The sequence below is a fragment of the Sus scrofa genome, chromosome 2 (genome assembly GCF_000003025.6).
Source record: "Sus scrofa isolate TJ Tabasco breed Duroc chromosome 2, Sscrofa11.1, whole genome shotgun sequence".
Taxonomy (NCBI): domain Eukaryota; kingdom Metazoa; phylum Chordata; class Mammalia; order Artiodactyla; family Suidae; genus Sus; species Sus scrofa.
In genome coordinates, this window is record NC_010444.4 from 108,472,366 (window position 1) to 108,494,816 (window position 22,451).

At 35.0% G+C, this 22,451-nt stretch overlaps 1 protein-coding gene across 19 annotated transcripts in view; it reads left to right on the forward strand.

Moving 5' to 3' along the window:
• The window catches only part of PAM (peptidylglycine alpha-amidating monooxygenase), a 280,270-nt gene that overhangs the window by 216,443 nt on the left and 41,376 nt on the right, over positions 1-22,451 (forward strand). For 14 of the 19 annotated variants that reach the window (XM_021084557.1, XM_021084555.1, XM_021084561.1 and 11 more), the window contains 3 exons: positions 6,793-6,977; positions 8,236-8,307; positions 19,941-20,261. In XM_021084557.1, coding sequence (XP_020940216.1) covers positions 6,793-6,977; positions 8,236-8,307; positions 19,941-20,261 — 578 coding nt within the window. The remainder of the gene's footprint in view (positions 1-6,792; positions 6,978-8,235; positions 8,308-19,940; positions 20,262-22,451) is intronic. The other 5 variants (XM_021084567.1, XM_021084569.1, XM_021084566.1 and 2 more) reach the window with 1 other exon arrangement.

Here is a 22,451-nt window from a genome sequence, read left to right on the forward strand (position 1 = left end):
CTTCCAAAAGAAGGTTTGCCTAAATTAAAAATGAAAGATAACATCTCTTACCATGTTTTTTTGTTAGAAAACAACCAAGAAGCCCCCCTTTTCATATTAAACTATATTATAAAATATTTACTGATGCCACCTAGAAGATGGAACTTTAAACCACTTATCTTGTGATCAAAGAGAAGTTACAGAAAGTAGGCATATGAAAATATGCATTAGATGCACAAAAGATGATTCTGATGATAACAGCACTAGCTGTTGGTTGTCAGGGGAAACAGAAAAGGTACTGATGCAGATAAAAGAAAAAAAAAGCATTTGAGATGGTGAAATAGGATTTTTTATGTCATCATAAAAAGGTTATATATTAACAAGCATCAATTTTAAAGCTAAAATAGACAAAGTTATAAATTTATTTTAAGCAAGTTTTTAATAGCTTTTCTTTGGGATGCATTTGACAAATTTGAGAGACTTGAGGAAAGCAATAAAGTTATTGACTTACATAAATGGTAACAAAATCATTGACAAAATATACATAATTAAATTTGAAGAGTCCGATAATTCACTTATTAACAATCTTTAAATACATGAAGTATAGAACCTCTGGAATTTTGTTTAAATGCCATTGGTTATTTTATTAACCTTTGAATAAATGAAGTAATAAAAAATCCTTTTCAACATATTCTTTGTATTAGTTTACAAGTTCCAGTGGAATAAATAAATTTTTTTTTGCTTTGAAGCCTACTTACAATTTGGAAGGGCTTGTAACTTTAGCCAGATTCTATCCTTTGAGTATCCTCTGTGAGGCAATAGCAGCCATAGAAATTAATGACATCTTATAGCACCAGAATAAGAAGCCAAAGTGATCTCTGGAGGCCTCTTTCAGTTTCATGAGTTCAGAATAACTCTAGTCTTTTTTAAAATGTACATTTTGCTTTAAAATAATACCCTAAAATGACTACACCAATCTATCTTTTTGTAAATCTCACATGGGCTAAGGGAAATTCCATTTTGTTAAACAAATGAAATAGAAAGAAATTATAGGAAATTAACTTAATGGGTGAGTCCTTACTCTGAATATTTAACTTATACTAAGGAAGGAATTTTTTTAGGTGGAATGATAAACTGTAAGAGAATTTTGAAATAAATTTAAATATGAATTACATCTTCTTAATAAGGCGAAGCATTCCTATTGTACTTAATATCTTTTTAGTTTTATTTATTTTTTTTTTGGTCTTTGTAACTTTTAGGGCCTCACTCGTGGCACATGGAGGTTCCCAGGCTAGGGGTCCAATCACAGCTGCAGCTGCTGGCCTACACCATAGCCACAGCAACAAAGGATCTGAGTCACATCTGCAAGCTCCACCACAGTTCACGGCAATGCCAGATCCGTAAACCACTGAGTGAGGCCAGGGATCAAATCTGCATCCTCAAGGATGCTGGTCAGGTTCACTAACCTCTGAGCCATGACGGGAACTCCTCTTTTTAGTTTTAGAAAAGTAAGAGCAGCAATGCATCTGTTTTAGAAATAAAGGGTGCCACTTCCATTGGGTACTGTAGAATCACAATTGAGAATAACCTGTAAAAAGAGAAAACTAGTATTTTTATGATGTCTTTTAAATTATACTATGTAAATCTCCTCTCTCTCTTCTCTGTTCCCATTTACCCTCCACCCCACATATGTAAACATGTACACCCACTGGCACAGGTTTGAGCCCTGACCATGGAGCTGACCTAGATACAAATTCTGCTTATCTAAAGGTGGTATGGGGCCAGAAGATGCCCCTTCCATGCACTGCAAGAACTATGAGCTTCAAGTTTTAAATTTTATTCTGCAGCCAACTGGAAACTATGTTTTACAGGGAAATCATACTATCAATGGCCTACTAGGAAGATTTTCAGTTGAGTGATTCTTCTACCCAGTCCTAGCTTAATTCTGCATTAAGCTAGAAACTTTAGGGTGGAGAAAGCTTAGGTAGAGCAATCAAAGCTAACTAATAAAAACACTTAAAAAACTAGGGACAGATTTCCCCAAACCAGGAATTCATCTCAAAATACAACCATTAGAAAACAGTGAACTTAAGACAAAATAAATTAATAAATTTACATAATGGTACCAGTTTTAATCCAGATATATTTTTTTGGTTTTGGGTTTGTTTTTTTTTTTTTTTGGCCGTGCCTGCAGCATGCAGAAGTTCCTGGGCCAGGGCCATAGCAATGACAATGCTGGATCCTTAACCCACTAAACACCAGGGAACAACCAGATATGTTATATTTATTTTTAAATAGTAAATATGAGTAATATAGATTAGGCAAAGTTGTACCAATGTATATATTGACAATGTAGTATTAACCTACAAAGAAGCAATATTTTGTGTCTGACTGCATTACATATTTTATATTCAACATGACCCTTCTCTAAAATTCATTTCAAATGTTTAGTCAAGTTTAAACAACCAAAAAAGAATTTAATTAAATCAGCCAATTAAGCTAATTAAGTCAGCTAATTTGCCTAAAAGCATGTATGCTAAAATTTAAAATTAATTCTTGAAAATTGGTAGGTATTATTTACCTGTTTGGTCAGTTTTGTTGGTCATATTTTTCATTTGGAACCAGTTTTTTCATACACATATGAGAATGTTAATAAATATTCATAGTTACCAAGCACTTTCATCAGTATTTAAAGTATGTCATCACCATATAAGACAAAGTGTATTAATAAATTTACATAATGGTACCAGTTTTAATCCAAATAGATTATATTTCTTTTTTGGTTTTTGGTTTGTTTTTTCCCAAAAATATGGTTATATGATCAATAATTCCTTAATATATAAGTTTTAAAGCAGCCTGAAACCTCTTATAAAATAATTCAAAGTTTTATAAAATAGTATCTTTAAAGTTTTCATATCTCTTTCCAAAATTAGTCTTACCCATCATTGGTTATTTTCAAATCTAAGCATTTGTTGACTCTAAGGGGCAGAGCCTAGGGATGAGGGAATCACCAAAGTGAAGTATCACTGTCTGAAACATAGTTCCACAATGTTTGTGTCTTACAAAATGATACAGTTTGGAATGCTTGGTACTTTCTCACATGTCTATTACATATCTTTAAAACATGAAATGGTACAGTTTTATAAAAACCCTGATAGAACTAGGAAGGTAGGTTGGTAAGTAGATAGATTAAAAAAAAAAAGATAAACAGAGAGCTGTAAATATTTTTCAGAAATACTGTAAATTGAGTTTGTAAAATTGGCCTGACTCAGCAGTATGATATATTAGGGGTAACAGCTTATGCTGTAATACATTGTAAACATTTGTTAAGATATATTATTCATTCTTCCTCATTCAACAAATATTTATTGAGGGCATGCTATTTTCAAGCTTATCACACTTTGTCAGATTTAAAGCTAGGTGATATCTGAGAAGTAGTTATTGCCTAAGCACCTTATTATGCATGAAGGTGAAAGATATGCACCACTATAATTTGGAGATGTAGGTGATGGCAGGTGTCATCATTTAAGGGAATCCCACTGACATTAGGGAGTGTTTAAAGGGCCATTCAGTGGAACCAGCACAGAAGTATGAACACCATCTCCCTTTATACTTTCTCCAGGGTAACAAGCATTAAGATTGACAGAGTTGAATTGCATGTGTTGTTCTTTATGGAAAATAAGGGTAGATGTGTCAGAATTCTCCCTTAGGAATGCAGAAGGCAGTTTGGTTTAAAGTCAGATTTTTTTTTTTTTTGAGTGAAAGAAAGATGAATCTGAATAAAATAGGCAAACTGTGTTGCTGATCCTAAGGATGATTTGAATCCTAAGGTGTTTGGAATATTATAGTTTCTCTGTCAGGTAGGAGCTCAGAGTTACTTTCTGACAAATTCAGTTATAGAAGGAAAGGAATAAAGTATAGCTTTTCTTTTTCTTTAGCTGCTTAATAAAATTTTATTTGTGGTTGTGAAGATTCAAGCATTTGTAAAATAAATTCCTTGAAAAGGTTTATCATAATGGCTCTATGAATTTTATAGAATTAACATTATTATTATTCAATCTGTGGATCATCATTATCCTGTACCTAAAATGATATGTTGCAATTCACGTAAGTGTAGTTTATCCAAGCATCAAGCAAAACAGTTTTGTATTAAATAAGAAATTTATCGGAATGGGAAAGTATTTATTTTTATTTCATTTTCCTTAAGGGTCATGTTTATTATACAAAGGACCTTTTTTTTTTTTTTTTCGTTGTTTTGTTTTATGGCCGCACTGCAGTATGTGGAAGTTTCCAAGCCAGGGGTGGAATCTGAACTGCAGTTGCTGCAACACCATAATCATAACCTGGGTCAGGTATCAAACCTATGCCTCCACTTCGACCCCCGCCACTGCAGATTCTTAACCTATTGCGCCACAGCAGGAACTCCTGATTGTTAAGGTTTGTAAATTATTTTATCAGTTTAATATTGTATCATAGAATCAGAACCTAAAATGAACTATATTGGTGAGCTGATTAGGTTGTCTCACAAAATTGCATGTGTTTAGAGATGAACGTAGGCGTTACATTCCCAGATGGATAAACTATTGAAGGATCTATTCATGGATTGATTGCAAGTTTTATTTATTATTATATAAATTTATTCAATTTTTTTCCTTTCACCAATTTAGGAAGCTTCCATTTTGCTTCCCCTCTCTGCACAGTGATTCAAGGTTTTCTAATAAGCTAGGTCCATATCTTAAATTCTTTTCCCCTCATTTCTCTCTCTTAATCTCTACCTTTTTCCTCATTTTGAATGGGGGGGAAGGAGGATAATATGGTGGGAGGCTCTGGCTTATCACTTTAGCACCAGTCATTCCTTTTATAGCACATAATTTTCTAAACAACTCCAAGGTCGCTAAAATGTAATTCTTACCAGTGGTGTTTTGACGCATGAAGATGTGTGTAGTAAACAGGTGTTTGGGATTGCACTTCATTCTGCTTATATTTCATGGGAGAGGGAATTACATTGACAGGTTTTAGATTCAGAGAGTGAGAAGCCATATTATTTTTAAAGCATAAGCAGAGTTTCCCCTGGCAGGGGCTCATTCCTCTGGTCTCTCAGGGACTCTACATTTTCAGAGCTTAGAGAAACCTCATCTCTGTTTGGCCCGTTTGGAAAAGATTTTTCTTTTTCTTTTCCTTCCCTGCTGATGTCATTACTGTTGCTATGGAGAGGAAATGAGTGCCGCCTGACATTGCTGGAAAAATCAACACTGACGTATTTCTGTACAGCAACTAGTCCACTTTATAGCTTGTTTTTTATTAGTAAAGGCTTGCTAAAAATTGTCAGAACTAATACCAAAAAGGAAATGTTCTTTTGCCCAAACCACCTTGGTATATAAGACTTTTTTGTGAAGGTGTACCTAAATAGTTCCTTTCTAGTAATAGTAAAGAGAAGGAAATATATAGTAACCCATGTGAACTGAGGAAAAGGAAAAGGTGTTTTATAAACCATTAGACATAGTTTATATTATTTGGAACTTTTTTCCTTGGAAATGACCATTGCACTGTTTCAGAAACTGTTTTTAACATTGAATCATTCAGTTGTACAGAACTACCCTACTCAGGTCAGAGCCCCTAAAAGAGATTAGGCCTGATTTCATTTTGTATCATTCCTGAGACATTCTTTTCTTCCCAGCTATAGAAGCCAAGGGGCCAAGTCAAATTCAGAGATATGTTTATGATGTCCTAGTTGCAACACATGATTCTTGATTCGTATCACCCTGAGGAACAAGGCAGTTACTGAAAACAAGATCTCAGATTCTCAGGGTTAAATGGAAAAAGCCCATTTTTTTAAACTTATAAATAATATATATTTCTGTTGAACTGTTCTGAAATTTACCGTTATTAAGTAAATAATTAAGATCTCCTGGAGTTCCCGTCCTGGTGCAGTGGAAACGGATCCAGGTAGGAACCATGAGGTTGCAGGTTAAATCCCTGGCCTCGCTCAGTGGATTTAGGATCCTGTGTTGCCATGAACTGCGGTGTAGATTGCAGACACAGTTAGGATCTGACATTGCTGTGGCTGTTGTGTAGGCCAGCAGCTGTAGCTCCGATTAAACCCCTAACCTGGGAACTTCCATATGCTGCGGGTGTGGCCCTAAAAGCAAAAAAAAAAATTTCCCATGAGCAAAGTACTTTGCCAATCTATGAATTTTTTAAAAATGGAAGAAAGATGAAAGAATAAAAGGATGTAGAAGAGGAAAGAATCACTGCAACTAAAATGCCACTTTTTAAGTGATTTTTATTTTTTCCATTATAGCTAGTTTACAGTGTCTGTCAATTTTCTACTGTACAGCAAAGTGACCCAGTCACACATACATATATACATTCTTTTTCTCACATTATCCTCCATCATAAGTGACTAGATATGGTTCCCAGTGCTATATGACAGGATCTCATGGCTTATCCACTCCAAAGGCAATAGTTTGCATCTGTTAACCCCAGATTCCCAGTCCATCCCACTCCCTCCTTCTCCCCTTGGAAAACGCCACTTTTACCTGCAGTATTTGGTGATACCTGTGGAGTGACCGCAAAATGGATACTCCATTATTAAGTGGAAATAAGCCTTTGACAATGTACTTCTGATGTTGAAAACTGTGGTAGGTTTTAATGAAAGCTATAAAATAAATGCACAATGTTTCCACCTTTGAATCTATTGCTGGCAGATTTACTGGATGCATTTTTCTTGCATTAAGAATGTATTTTATGTGAATGGCTGATTTGTTGTATCTGTGGGATTTTTTTTTCTTTTTTTTGTTTTTTTGCCTGCAGTGGTACATCTAGTGATGAAATGTGCAACTTATACATTATGTATTACATGGAAGCCAAGCATGCAGTTTCTTTCATGACCTGTACACAGAATGTAGCTCCGGATATATTCAGAACCATACCAACAGAGGCCAATATTCCAATTCCTGTTAAGTCTGATATGGTTATGATGCATGGACATCACAAAGGTAAAATTGCTGTTTAAAGCAACATAGATTTTGTATTTTATATTTGTGTATCTGTATCTTATATTTTCATACGTGTCTCATCTGACTGATAAGACCATCCTCCTGTCAATCATGTGTATACACATAATCTAATTCCCTCTTTTCCTTCTCTTATACTCCCTCCATCTCCCCTCATGATATGTCCCCATGAAAACGGTTACAATGAAAACTCTCCATTGGCAATGAAACAGATTTATTTGGGGGCCAATTCCATAAATGTAGATCTTTCTTCATTTAATTCATGTTTCTAGTTTCTTCATTTCATTCCTCCCATAACCAGTAATGAATTCTGCAATTTATGGATTTATACACCATGTTCTAAAGAGTGCTACAGTTTGCCAAAGAAAATGGTTTTTATCTCCAGCCATATCCTAAGTTATCTGTTTAATGGGCCCTTCAAGCAAAGAACAATTCTTAATTTATGAGGCATTTCTAGTCTTAGCCTTTTTGGTCTCATTCTCAGAATTCTTCTTTAACTTAACTATTCATCTGAAAAATGGTCATATTGATTGTCATTTCTTTAGTTTAAAATTGCAAAACTCACATACTTTTTTTACTGGATGAAGTGTGCTGACTTAACTGAGTTTTGCAAGTTCAATCTTAAAATGCCAGAACAAGTTCTTATTTCTTTCTATAGAAAACTTCATAGAGGTTAACATAGCAATCAGGCCCTTTATTAAGAGCTTTAACATTTTTGTAAAATGTACCTTAAAATGTTCTGTAAATATCCTAAAAATATTACTAAATTAATTTTTTAAACAGTTTTATTAATGCATTTTAAAATTCTGTGTCATTAATGTGTTATTTAAAGTATAGTTGTTCTAATTATTAAGTCAGAGCCTGATACTTAGTAGTTATGCTAGAGTTTTTTTGTGAATTAGGACATTTCTGCCATATAAATTCTTTTTTTTTTTTTCTTTTTTACAGCCACACCTGCAGCATATGGAAATTCCTGGGCCATGGGTCAAATTGGAGTTGCAGCTGCAGCTTACACCACAGCCAGGGCAACACCAGATCCAAACTGCATCTTCAACCTATGCCACAGCTTGCAGCAATACTCGTTCCTTAATCTCCTGAGCCACAAAAGGAACTCATAAATTCTTAATACTATTTTTTTATGGAAGACAGGTCCCTGAAAATATTTTTATGTTGATGGCATACTTCCAATAAAGTATTTAAAGTACATAAATTTATGCTCAGCTGTTTTGATCCTTTACAGAAACAGAGAATAAAGATAAGACTTCTATTCTACAGCAACCAAAACGAGAAGAAGAGGAAGTGTTAGAACAGGGTATGTATGCTGACTTCTATAATTAGGCCTATAAAAGTATTCATTATCCAAATAGGCAACCAAATTTTAAAGTTATTACAATGCTTTAGGTTTTTCTCTATCAGCCTCTTACCCTATGTATTGCTGATTTTATATAATACATAATTCATGAGAAAATGGTCAACAGTTGCACTTTGGCTTTGAAAGTGAAATTCTTTAGTGTAATTTAGTGCCTTTAGATTTTTCTGTCTTTGTTTTATTTTATCTAATATTGTAACTTTTATGTATAGTGCAGGTAAGTGCACATATAACCTTAGAAACAATCAGTGGGCTGCTTTTGAAACCTTGTGATGTTTACCATTTAAATTCTCATATGTTTCATATGGTGTGTTCATTGACTGTATTTGAGGTTCACGAAAAAAAAGAAATTAAGTATTAAACCGCATCTTGCCTCTCTATTAAGTCAGTCTTCTCTGCCTTCAGTTAAGGTAGGAGGGAATAATTGTCTTATGCATTTGTAGTGTGTTGCCATCTGATGAGTTAAGAATGCTTCATTCTTCCTCTGTCCTATTTATTTGAAGTGGTAATAATTGATGTTTTATGTCATATTCTGCATGTGTTGGCACTGAAAATTTATTCTCCTGAATCTTGCTTTCTTGCCAGTTGTTTGGAAGATAAGTACTTTGTGTAGGTGTTGAAGTATGTTATTGAGTCATCTTTGGCCTAGATTTAATATATTTAAAAATATCATTTTACTGTTAATATAAACCCACTTCTAATGTCAACATAAAGTGTATAGGAAATAGATAGGATTGTTCTATTAGCAACTTATAGAAATTTGTGACTCTTTGGATATTGTAAACCACTATTGGAATTATTCAAAATGTATTCTATTAGGTCTAGGTCAAAGATATTACTCTTGCGCTAATAGTATTTGCAAAATTAAAAACCCAGACTTTTAAAAGGAAAAAAACTCTGAAAGGGGAATAGGGTAAACTGTAATATAAAAGTTTTAAAATTATATAGAGTATGTACCATTACATCCCATTCTAACAAAGGGCCTTAAAAAAAACAAAAAAACAAAAAACTTAGCTCAAAGTTTTTTTATTTTCATATTAAATCATAAAAGGGCGATGATTTTATACTAAATAGTTTATGCAGAACGGTTTATAATGAACTATTGATTATGTAAAATAGCTAAATTTATCAATCATGTATATATATATATGTATTTGTAAGGAAATCAGTAGTTTAAATATAGTAGTTTTGTGTTTACTGTAATTGTCCTAAAATTTGATCAGACTTAAAATGATTATTTTGACATTGTGCATACTGTTTGAAGTGTATGTCTTTGAATAATTTGAGTTGTCTTAGAATACATTTTGAAATACCAACATATGTGATGCAGTATGCAATGGGACCACCCCTTAGTAGATGCAGCTTGTAAAATGTTTCTATGGAAAATGAGGCTGGACTATGTTTTCCTATTGAAGTTATTTAAGTTGACCAAGGAAAACACTGAAACCCCTGAAAGATTAGAAAAGATTAGGTTTTATTAGCAGAGAGAATTTTAAATGTTAGGTTTAATCTGTTATTTCCAAACAATAGGTTTTTAGGAGGTGTCATATATGCCTAAAAACCAAATCCCTTAGTACACTTTCATATATTTCCATTCATTTACCCTTGTGTGTTTGATAGCATATGCATATGGTATTAAGATTTTTAAATATACTCAGATATTTATATTCGGCTATATACCCGGTATAGCCTAATGGTTTCAAAGAACAATTCTATGGATACATAATAAATTAGTTTTCTATAGTTACCATTCTATTCTACTTATGAATTAAAATACTGTAAAGTGATTTAACTTAGGAAGAAAAAAAATCATTAGCTGACTCAGTTTTGATACTGCAGAAATTAGGCTATAGCATTCATATGTTGAAATTAGGCTATAGCATTCATATGTTGAAATTAGGTGGGACCATCAGAATGTTACCTCCTAGCTTATGTGAAGACAAATACCTCACCAAAACCATTTCAAGGGCTAGTGTCACCTATTATTCTACTGGTCTTTGGGGATCATCAGCCTGGAATTTAAAGAGAAATATAGAAATATACCAAATGCATATCTGTACATATAGTTCATTTGATTTGTTAATGAGATCAATCTGTCTCCTTGTAATACACAGGGCAAAACTGCTCATTACTGAGAATAGCCCATTCTTCTCAGAGATGTTTGTTTGCACAAACCTTCTATTTGTATGCATTCCCTAGGGTGTTAAATTGACCTAGTAGCTGATAGGAGGGCTCTAATTATTCACATAAATTATGCCATATATGCTAATTTTTAAAGAAAGCCCTCAAACTTAACCTTTTGCCCTATTTTGATGTTCTGGCAGAAACAATTTATGTTCAAGGGTTCCTCCTGATAGTATTGATTCTTTTAATATTTCAAATTTCCAATAAATAAAAACCCTGAATTGTTTCAGTTGTGCTAGCCAGAAACTAACAGATAACATCTATGTTTGTCACACCAGATATGAGATTCCCATTGGAAAGAAAACAGTTGAGGGGCAGGAAAGAAAAAACCTAAAACATCAGAGGACATGTACTCAAAGTAAGCTCTGTACAGATTAGTGGCTAAATAATAAAGTTCTACCTGGACAATACAAACAATATTTTTTTTTACTTCCTGCCTAAGACATTGGGAAAGCAGATAGGAAGAGAAAGGTCATGATATTGTGGAAATAACTATTTAAAAAAATAATAATAATAAAAGAAAAAATAATAAAAGTATCAATAATATAAACAATAAAAATAAATTAAATAAATAAATACAGTGTTGAGGTAGTTAAAAAAAGGACAGGGGAGAGAAAAATGCTCATTTGCCATAAGCTGAAAAAGATATGTAGCTGTGCCACCAATGGACAGGAAGTAGTAGGTACCTCCAACACGGAGAGAAAAAAAAAATCAAAGGAAACAATAATCCATTTAACAATGGTTTATCTAATACTCTGTTTCCTTGAGAGAAATGAGTATTTTTTTCTTTGAAATTCCAATCACTTAATTTTTGCCAGAATATTATCCTTGATTGGAAATTAATTAGTTTAAAAGAGATCTGAGTTATGTGAATCCATGTAGATTGCACAGCCTGTGATTACTCACAAGCACACTTACCTTCTGCAGCATCCCTGTCTGCATCTGCTCCCTCTAGAACAAAATTTGGCCAAAGGTACATGTATCTCAGGCTCTATCTCAAAAGATGTCATTATGGAGACATAACAAGATCCTCATTAAATGGACGTCTTTATCTATTAGTTTGTCCTGGATCATGGACAATGGAGAGCATTTCAATGGCTTTAATTAAATCTGCAGAGATTATTTTTTAAAATCATGCTTAATTGACTGGTTTTTTGGTTTTTTTTTTTTTTTTTGCTATTTCTTGGGCCGCTTCCGCGGCTTATGGAGGTTCCCAGGCTAGGGGTCAAATCGGAGCCGTAGCCACCAGCCTACGCCAGAGCCACAGCAATGCAGGATCCGAGCCGCGTCTGCAACCTACACCACAGTTCACGGCAACGTCGGATCGTTAACCCACTGAGCAAGGGCAGGGACCGAACCCGCAACCTCATGGTTCCTAGTCGGATTCGTTAACCACTGTGCCACAACGGGAACTCCTTAATTGACTGCTTTTAAGTCATTCATTATACAAGATATAGAAATTATACAAAAGTATGAAGACATAATAAAAATCATCCAAAATCCCAGAAATATGGTTGTATTGGTGTACTCTGTATGTGAAATACATATTATACATATACCTATGCACATTATTTAAACAATACTTAAATCATAATGTATGTAGTTTTTGTATATTCCTTTTTAAAATACTGTATCTTGAACATTTCCTCCAACTACTAAAGTCATTGGCATGCATGATTTTTAATGGCTACATGATATGTGTATATTCCTGCCCACAGTGCTTTGAAAATAGCCTATTTGTCTGTAGGTGAGCTTATATGAATGAGTTGATTATGTCTGCCTCCATGTAGAAAAGCACTAATGGATATTCAAAACAAACAGAAATGTCACCATGCTTTGAAAATGTTGTAAGTGAAGAATTACCTGTGTATGTAGTAAGTACAATAAACTAAACAATAAACCCAATTAGATAGTGATTGTAGGTGAAGGAAATGAATCCTAGAAGACTATACAGAATGAGAAAGGTGTTGAGATTTTCCAGAGCAGACACACATAAACGTATCTCTTACTTATCTGTTCTGGTTAGCACTTTAAGGAAACAAATGCATGTTTTTTCCTCTTTATTGTTTTCCTCTTTATTTCTTATGCATTATGATTTTTTACATTTGTTCACGGTAACAGAGATACAACCTGAACTTTCTATCAATACCCTTTAGGCAAGGAATGTGGGCTGAAACTAAGATGCTTGCCAGCTACTAGCACGCATCTATACATCGACTTTTAGGCTTTCTGAATTTGAGTGTTGCTCTCTTTTAAAATTCAAAGTATAGCTGTATTATTGAAATTTATGTCAGTTGTATTGGGAAGATTTGATGCCTTAAAAAAAACTCAAGGCAGAATTGAAGTCAAATCTACAATACCAGTAAGTCCTTGTTATTGTACATTATGCTCTGGACAGCAGTTCTTTTGCTGTAGAAAGGGCCTTTAACATGTTTTATTCAGTTTGCACCAAACTCTTCTCATTGTAGTCTTTGTGCCCTCATATAATCAATCTTTCTACTCAAAGGTCAGCATGATCTGCTTATTCCCAAGGCAGGGAGAATATGACAAAAATACAATTTGTAGAGGGAAAATACTCCATGGCCCCAGATAGTTAAAGGTCTTCAGACACCTTCTGTGAAACAGAATAATTTCACAATGGTTTTATGCTAACAAAAATGAATTACCATGAGCATGCTTTATCAAGTAAGCAGAATCAAGGGAACAAGGTTGCAAGTTAAAAAGACAATGTTCTACTGTAAAAGCTTCTTAAAGTAACAGTTGGTAAGCCACTTCTGAGAGGAGTGAAATACAGGTTGGGGTTAGTAGTTAAAATTTATATTCCTTTGTTTTGTTCAAAAGAGGACACTCCCTGCATCCCCTAATAAAGGCCAAATGATTTTAGTAGCATTGTCTTAGCTAAATCTAAACATTCTCAATGCCCCTTTGCTGTTTTAAAGAACATACAAGTCTTGTTTGTATTTCCATTCACTAAAAATTTATTGGTTTGTTATGATTTATGAGCAGCTCCCAAGTCTTTATATATTGAACTCATCTATCAAATGCAATTCTAAATACCCCCCAAGGCTCTGGGAAGCTGACTGGATGCTCTTTTGATTGGTTTCCTAATAACAGAATAGGCAGATGTGAATGATCATTTATCACATGGTTGTACTTTCCAATATAGATCAGTGTGTATAGAAGTTGCAAAAACTATCATCTCCTAATTTCTCCTTTTTAATATTTGTCTCATTTTCTTTATTTAAAAAAAAAGGAGTCAGAAGGCCATTTCTGATTGTTTCTCAGTCAGATGAGTTCTACAGGAGGAAAAAAATAATAAAGTTCACTTTGTGATCCTTGAGCTGGTTATCCTGATCATGTGTTTTATTTTTCTAAAGCTAGTAAGATAAATGTCATAGGTTAGTAATAAGTAAACAGTGAAAAGCCAGATCAACTTTAACCAGAAGGGAAAGTCAGCTATGACTGAGTCATAAGCCCAAAATATGAAAATCTAAAAAGAAATGCTTTTATTTTTTCATTCCTCATATCCCTCTTATTAATCACTTGTTGCGTAGTTGTAATCTCATTAGCATGGTTACTTGTTACTGGTTAAATTGCTGATGAATATCCTATTTACTCTCCATGTGCCATAGAAATCACAGAGCAATAGGCAATAACAAGAGCTGTTTTTCTAGGTAATGAAGTACTAGTGATTTGTGTTGTAAATGTGAGTTTGTATTCTGAAGGATTGCCAGGAGGTTCTTGATCATTTTCAAAATAAAAATGCCTGCTGCAATTAAGATTTTGTGCTGTCTGAAAGTAGGGATGCTTTTTTAAATCCAATAATCTTAAAACATTTTTAAAAATGCATGGGGCAGTTTTTGAAAGTATGTGCCCTTCTTGTTTAGTTGATCTCACTGTATTCCTGAAAATAAACCAGAGTAATTTATGGGCTGGTGGGAGAAAATGGTGAGTAATCCCCACTAGATAGAAAAATGTCCATTGAGCCACGAAATACTTGATGCAAGCACACAGCTAATAAACGTGGAATTTAATTGGTAGTGTTTTAGATTCTCTATATTTTGCTGTGTTCCTTTTCCTAACACATTAGCTGCTGCTACACTTGTGTTTTCCAAACATCAAACCCACTCAGCCAAATTACTTCAAGTCCTAGAGCATTTTTTTCATTTCTTCTACTTTTTCAAACCAAAGAAAACCGGGCATTGTTCTTTAGGCCAGTTTTGTGCACATCGCCATGGTATACATATATATTAACTAGTTTATTAGAGTCTTAGTATAATAAAAAGAAGACAGCCAGGATAGGACAAAAATAAACTTCCTTGGTTAGAGAATAAATCTGACATCTGAGTTCAGAAGATTCTTGGAGCTCAAAAGAAAAAAAAATTAATATAATAAGATTGACAGGACTGAATTCACAGGAAAGAATTTGAAAGAGTTTTGGCCAGTACAGAAAAAATAAGGAAACCTAGATCCAGGATCACTCAGAAGGAGGGCCTCTCAGTCAGGTTCTCTCCTTCGGTTTTTGTTTTTTGTTTGTTTGAGAGAGAAGGTTTGGCTGAAGCATGCAGTGGCTTGATATGGGATCCCACTTCCCAGACCATGGATCAAACCCAGGCCACAGCCGTGCAAACGCCATATCCTACCTGCTAGACCACCAGGGAACTCCCCAGGCTGTGTTCTTTGAATCCCAGTTCAACTTCCTACCAGCTGTGCACTTTAGTACTGTTTCATTAGGTTCCTTGTCTAAAAGGAGATTAAATGTGTTACATTGTACAAAGCATTCAGTAATATGATTTCCTCATGCTAAGCTCTCAAAAAATATTAGTTGCTATTACTATTAGTCATTTGTAGTTTACAAAGTACTTCTTTATATGTTACTTCTGTCAAGAATTAGCAGGATAATTATACATCCCAGTTTTTCCAGAACTCTACCAATTTATGCCTAGTATGAATTTTAACAGCACCCCTTTCTTTCTCAAATGTGTCCCAGTATGGGAATTAAATTATATGGTCCCCATAACAGCAGGACCCAGAACAGAAGAGAATTAGAGAATACTACCCAGAATTAGAGAATACTACCCACATAGGTTGACAGAGCTGAGGAAAGGGGCACATAACTGGGGAGTATCTAGCAGAGGCAGGTTACCTCCAATCACAAGTCATTTGCACAAATGTAGAGCAGCTTTAATACCATTCCATACACATTTTTCCGTCAAAGGCAGGAATGGGGGTCTGTTCTAAAGAAGGAGGGGTAGATTGTCAGCATGACATTCATAGGATAGTAAGAGTCAGGGGAGGGAAAAGGTGATTCTGACAACGTCAGCATTGATGAACCAATTGACTTTGTAATTCGCTGGTAAGAGAAGAATAAATATAATTTTCTATATGGATTGACCCAAAACACACTTTTATCACTGAGAAAGATACTATAGAAAGATAGAGTATGGGGAGAAGATTAAGAGTTCTGTTTTAGACATGTTGAGTCACTTATCGATATAGCAGCTTAAGCTTTGTGAGTAAGATGACTTATTAGAAGGAGGCCTTAGCCAGGGAAAATAACAGAATGCCAGGGATAGACAGGAAACACCAACATATGCTGGGCAGAATAAGAGGAAGCAAAGATGACAGATAAATCTGGAAAGAACAATATTATGAGAAGAGAGCTTCCAAAGGGACTTTAAAAACGCTACATGCCACCAGTAGGTCAAGATGAAGAGTCTGTTGGCTTTGGCAACTAGAAGCTTTTTTTTTTTTGGCTGTACCCCTGACATGCGGAAGTTCTCCCAGGCCAGGGATCGAATCCCTACCCAGCAGCAACCAGAGCCACAGCAGTAACAACACCAGATCCTTAACCCACTGAGCCACCAGGGAACTCAAGGAGTCTTGAGCAACTCATGCAGAAACCGTTCGGGAATGAAGTAGGGAGTAGAAGCAGGTGCCTTCCATTTAGGGAGAAAGAGGATATGAGGAAGGATGAAGCAGCGTGTAACCCCACACTGACATGGTTGACACTAACCACATATGGCTGTTTATTTTTGAGTATAAATGTAAGCAAACTTAAAATTAAGTTTCTCAGTCACACTAGCCACATTGCAAGTACTCAATAGCCTCGTGTCTCTAGGGGCTGTTATATGGGGTAACACAAGCACAGACTATTTCTATTATCACAGAAAGGTCTTGTGGTGCTAGAACTTGTTAAAGAAAGAGAAAATGGAAAAGTTTGAAAGACATACTATGTCAGAGGAGGATCTCTTCTCACCTCCAAAACCACTCAAGATAAGCCCAAAGTGAGTGTGTTTATAGCTTGAATCAAATCTTTGGCCGAGAAGTTGTATTAGAAAAGGTAATAAAAAAGCAGGTAGAAAAGGCTCTAGAAGGCTAAGGGAGGGACGGCATCCAGACAACTGGAGTAGGGATAATTCTTTCTCCAAAAATAAGCTGAAAGAAAGAAAGATGGAGAGAAAGAAAGAAAGGAAGAAAGGAAGGAAAGTGAGTGAGCAGATATGTTCTCCTTTGGCAAAGCCAGGAAGCAAATCACAGTGGCAGCAATAGTGACTTATTGGAAAAAAAAAAAAAAAAAAAAAAAAAAAAAAAAGAGGGCTATAAACTTAAAGGGGGCTTTTTCATTATGAAAATCCCATTACTTCAATATGAAATAGGAATTGATTTTTTTTTTTTTTTTTTTTTTTTTTTTTTTTTTTTTTTTTTTTTGTCTTTTGTCTTTTGTTGCTATTTCTTGGGCCGCTCCCGCGGCATATGGAGGTTCCCAGGCTAGGGGTCGAATTGGAGCTGTAGCCACTGGCCTACGCCAGAACCACAGCAACGTGGGATCTGAGCCTGAGCCGCGTCTGCAACCTACACCACAGCTCACGGCAACGCCGGATCATTAACCCACTGAGCAAGGGCAGGGACCGAACCCACAACCTCATGGTTCCTAGTTGGGTTCGTTAACCACTGTGCCACGACGGGAACTCCTGGATTGTCTTCTTCGATGTAAGTGATCCTAAGTAACATCTGAAGGGTGAGAACTAGTTGATTATTGGGGAGAGACTGTCCTAGGAAAAGAAACAGCATGTTCTTAGAGTTGATATTCAAGGAAGTGAAAGCCCAATAGGGCTATAATATAAAATGAAGAGAAAAAAGAGAGTGTTGAGAGACAAAACTGGGGTAGACACCACCCAACTTCCTCCACTTATATTCTGTTCCATCCGTTGCACTCAAGCTTAGATAGATTTCCTAAATCAAGACATTAATAAGACTAAGAAAAATGGCTAATGTTTCAGGATTTCATATATTCAATAAGCCAGAAGAAGAAAAGGGAAAAAAAAAAAAAACCTTTTTGGTGTGTGTATAAGAATGTAAGAGATAGCCATCTAGTGGTCTCCCACATGTACTCTCTGTAAGTGAGATGCTACTCTGAAGCTCTGTTCTCATAAGAGCAGTGCAATCAGTATGCAGCCAAGCCCATTACATTGCTAATTTTTTTGTTTTCCTAACCCAGTGGTAATTGTACGGTTCATTTCAAAGGAACCAAGTGCTCTGCATTTGGTATTTTATCACAGCTTTTAGATTTTTACTGACAAACCTGAATAACTAAGCTTGTGTTCCTCCATCAACATTAGCCTAATATCATGGATTCAAATTTTTTGTTTTTGTTTTTGTTTGCATTTTGGGGCCACACCTGCCACACATGGAAGTTTCCAGGCTAGGGGTCCAATTGAAGCTACAGCTGCCAGCCTACACCACAGGCACAGCAACACAGGATCTGAGCTGCATCTGCAACCTACACCACAACACTGGATCCTTAACCTACTGCTTGAGGCTGGGAATTGAACCTATATCCTCATGGGTACTAGTCAGGTTCATTACCCCTGAGCCACAGTGGGAACACCCTCAAGTTTTTAAATGATGTTCTTTATCTGTCCCTGAAATCGTTTTAATTTTCTATATAAAATGTTTCATTTCACAATAACATATTAAGCCATTGATATTTAGTTTGTGGAGCAGGAGAATTTTGCAGCAATGGGTTAATTTTTCTTCTATGAGGCAGAATGTCACTGTGGTCTACCAGAGTTGGTTGCATTGTAATTTGCTTTGTTCTGATATTGGCTCTAAAACTCAGTAATTATTTTCTGATTGAAGATTTCACCTGGGATAAGCTGCTTTCATGAGCAAGAACTGAAAACCAACTTCGAAACATTAAACCAAGTTTATTTGTAAACATGGCCAGCTCTCTTAGCATCACTTTGGAAAGACTTCATATCCCCTTGCACCAATATTTTCATAATGTATTCTTTAGTGAAGTATGTCCTGACTGAAGCACTTATTATTTTTATTTCCGAATGGTCATAAAAAAGATTTTATAAATGTTATCTGATTGTGCTGTAAATATAATGAACGCTTAAGCAATGGGACTGCATAGTCATAAGTTCCATTAGCAATACTTAGTACAGAGTGAGGAAAGAAGAAGCACTGTGGATTACCTTTGGGTTTGGATTAGGAAAGAAGATTTATGATTCCATTGAGAACATACATAAGTTTCCCATTCACACAGTTGTTATAAATGGATTTGAAGCCACAGATATAAATGATGAGGATTAAATGCTTCATGAACCTTCCATAGTCTAGTTTGTATCTGTCATATTTTATAAATAATTTGTTTTCGTGGAATTATATTATCACATACAAGTTTACTCCTTAGTGCAGGAAGACATGAAATGCATTTTAGTGATGAATCATGGCAATAATACTAGTTTGTTAAAAATTATTTTTCCAAAATTTGTTCATGTCTTAATGAACAACTGAAGCTACCTACAGTAATACCACTAACATAATAATAATAAAACTTTGGTTTTCCAGTTGCCAAGTAGATGTTACATTTTTTTGTGTTTTATAGCACTTGCCCAAAAATATACATTTGTTTTTTGTGGATTACACTTTGATAGGCTTTTAAAGACAACTTCAAGGGGTTTACCTGTGTGGATGGCTGTTTTCTGATGTAACTGTTGATAATGTTTTATTTTAGAAAGCTGATGAACTCTGACTACCAAATCAATTCAACTACATCATGAAAACCATTGATTGAAACATGCCATGCAATCACCTGTGCATTATTTTGTTTCTACTGTTATGCTAATAGATGTTATCTAGTGTTGTTGGCTCCTGAGATAACAGAAAGAAATGGGTGGTTTACAAAATGAAATGTGAAGCATACTATTTTTTACTGTTCTGGAAAAATCATCTTTCCCCCTCTTCCCATACTTGAGCATCTGAGAGCAACCTTCTCTCTCACTTATTATGAGGAATCAGGAGATGATGTTTTTAAGGCGTAAAATTTTGTAAATTTTGGAGTCTTAACTCTCCACCCCTTATTTCTTCTCTTTTTTCCACAGGTGATTTCTATTCACTACTTTCCAAGCTGCTAGGAGAAAGGGAAGATGTTGTTCATGTGCATAAATATAATCCTACAGAAAAGGCAGAATCAGAGTCAGACCTGGTAGCCGAGATTGCAAATGTAGTCCAAAAGAAGGATCTCAGTCCATCTGATGCCAGAGAGAGTACAGAACATGAGAGGGACAATACTATTCTTGTCAGAGACAGAATTCACAAATTCCACAGACTAGTATCTACTTTGAGGCCAGCAGAGAGCAGAGTTTTGTCATTACAGCAGCCCCTACCTGGTGAAGGCACCTGGGAATCAGAACACACAGGAGGTGCGTTTAGGGCTTCTTTTAAGAATAAACTGTGAAAAGCTACAATCCACATAAACAAAATCTGAAGGGAATAATAATTGATGAGTGAAAAAACTCATCAATGAAAAGGACTTATCATTAGAAAAAAACATGACATATTTAAGTTATCAGATATCACCTTTGTTTGAGTTTTTCTTTTTGTCTTGGTCTAATACTGCATAAATTCAGTTTCTGTTCAGTTGATGAACCAGAATTACCAATACCAAAAATCTTTGGATCATGTTGGGGAGGGTAGCATATGAAAGTCAAAGCAACAAATTCTTACCAAATCAGTATTCTCTATTTAGTTCAATGAGAATGCACTGAAAATTCAAACCTGATATGTAAAGTATCGGTGTATGAAATGGTTATCTACTACCTTTTAAGATAATTAAATTCCTCTCAGAGGAATCTTACACTTCCAACATTCTCATCCAATTGACTCGTAAAATGCAACCATTTTTATGACTTTGACTTCTTAAGTTCCATTATCAATTACCATTCTAATTGGAAAGTTGAGTAGCTATAAGTAAAGGGAACTCCAGCAAGTCAGTAACTATCAGATTTATCTTTACTTCTAACCAGGATTAGCTTCCATAATTGGAGGACAATACTTTATTCCCTTCAGGTTTCTGTACCAGCTATGGATGCCGCATCTTTGTCTTTAATTGTGTTGTGGCTTCTGTGATATCGATTGTGTTTCATGTTACTTGCTAATGTGGAAAGCTAGATAATACAGCATGTGGAGATAATCTCCAAAAAAGTAACAGATATGTGTGCATGGCAGCTGTCCATGCGTGGGCTGGTATGGCATAGGCTGCCAGCTTGATGCTTTCAAATACAGCTTTGCAGGAAGCCATAAATTATTCAACACCCAGCTGATTTTTATTTATAATTGAAAAAAATTAGCATGCAGTGTCTTTTGCTCACACTGAAGTTCCAAGCATTGTCCTTTAGGACTGGCCTAATAGTCTCTGTGAGATGTTAACAGGAAGCCAGATTTTTGCCTCTTCATATATAAACAGGATCAGCCCTGCTCTAAGACCTTCTAAATTTACTTAATAAAACTGTGTTTCTCCAAAGGTGGTCCCTGGACCCACTTGTATCAGAACTACCTAGGGTACTTATGAAAAATCTAGATTCCCGAGTAGTATCAAAGAATAACTGAATTGACATCTCTGGGTATGGTTTAGAAATCTGCAGTGTATTGTGTCTCTGACCATTTCATAGACAGCCTAGGGTGTCTCTCTGGGCCTCTATATTAAGGACAATACATTGTGACCCAGACAACACATAAAGGGCAAAAGGGCCTCTTGGACAGGAATACAATTCTGTTCAAGTGTGAGATGTTAGCGTTGTAGCCTGCTTTATTCTATGACTTGTCTTTTTTTAATTTATTTTTTATTGTAGTAACAGTGGCTTATAACATTATATATAATTTTCACATGTACAACATTATATTTCTGTGTACCTACAGTATGCTCACCACCAAAAATTTAGTTTCTAGTTGTTTGTGCCTTGCCTCTGTTACTCTTCAATTTAAAATAATATCACAGTCATTTATAGGCATCGTAAGTGTCAATGTAAAAATCATAGTTTTACTTAAGGAACTGTATTTCTAAAACCTACTTAGTTTTTGTAAGAAAGAAATGTTTAAAGTATTCAAAATATATTTGCTGGCCAAATCTCCTCGTATGTCATGATAGTCGAAATGGCAGTACCCAGGAGAAAAAAAAAATATTTCTCCAGGATCTGGTTCAGGAAGTTTACCTTCATTTTAAGTATGTGGGTGAATGTCATTGAAATAAATAAGGCAATGAATTATAGAAATATGCAGCACAAATTCTAGTTATAGGTAGAAAATGTCCATGTATTTCCTTTCTGAAATGATTTTCTTTAGTGTTATTTCACTACCCTGATTCAAAAAAGTTTTTTAATTAAATTCAAAACAGCAAAACATGTTTAGGTAAACAATTTCTGAAAGTCTTTTCAATTTTTTTTCAGTGTTTACCGTAACACAACGCAATATGTAACATTAACTGATGAAAAGTACTTAATAAGTGTCATATGTTAACAATAATTATGATTATAATTGCCACCATTAATGTCATGTTGGACTAATACTTCAAAAATTTAAACACCAGAGTAGTAGAACTAAACATTAATTATTTT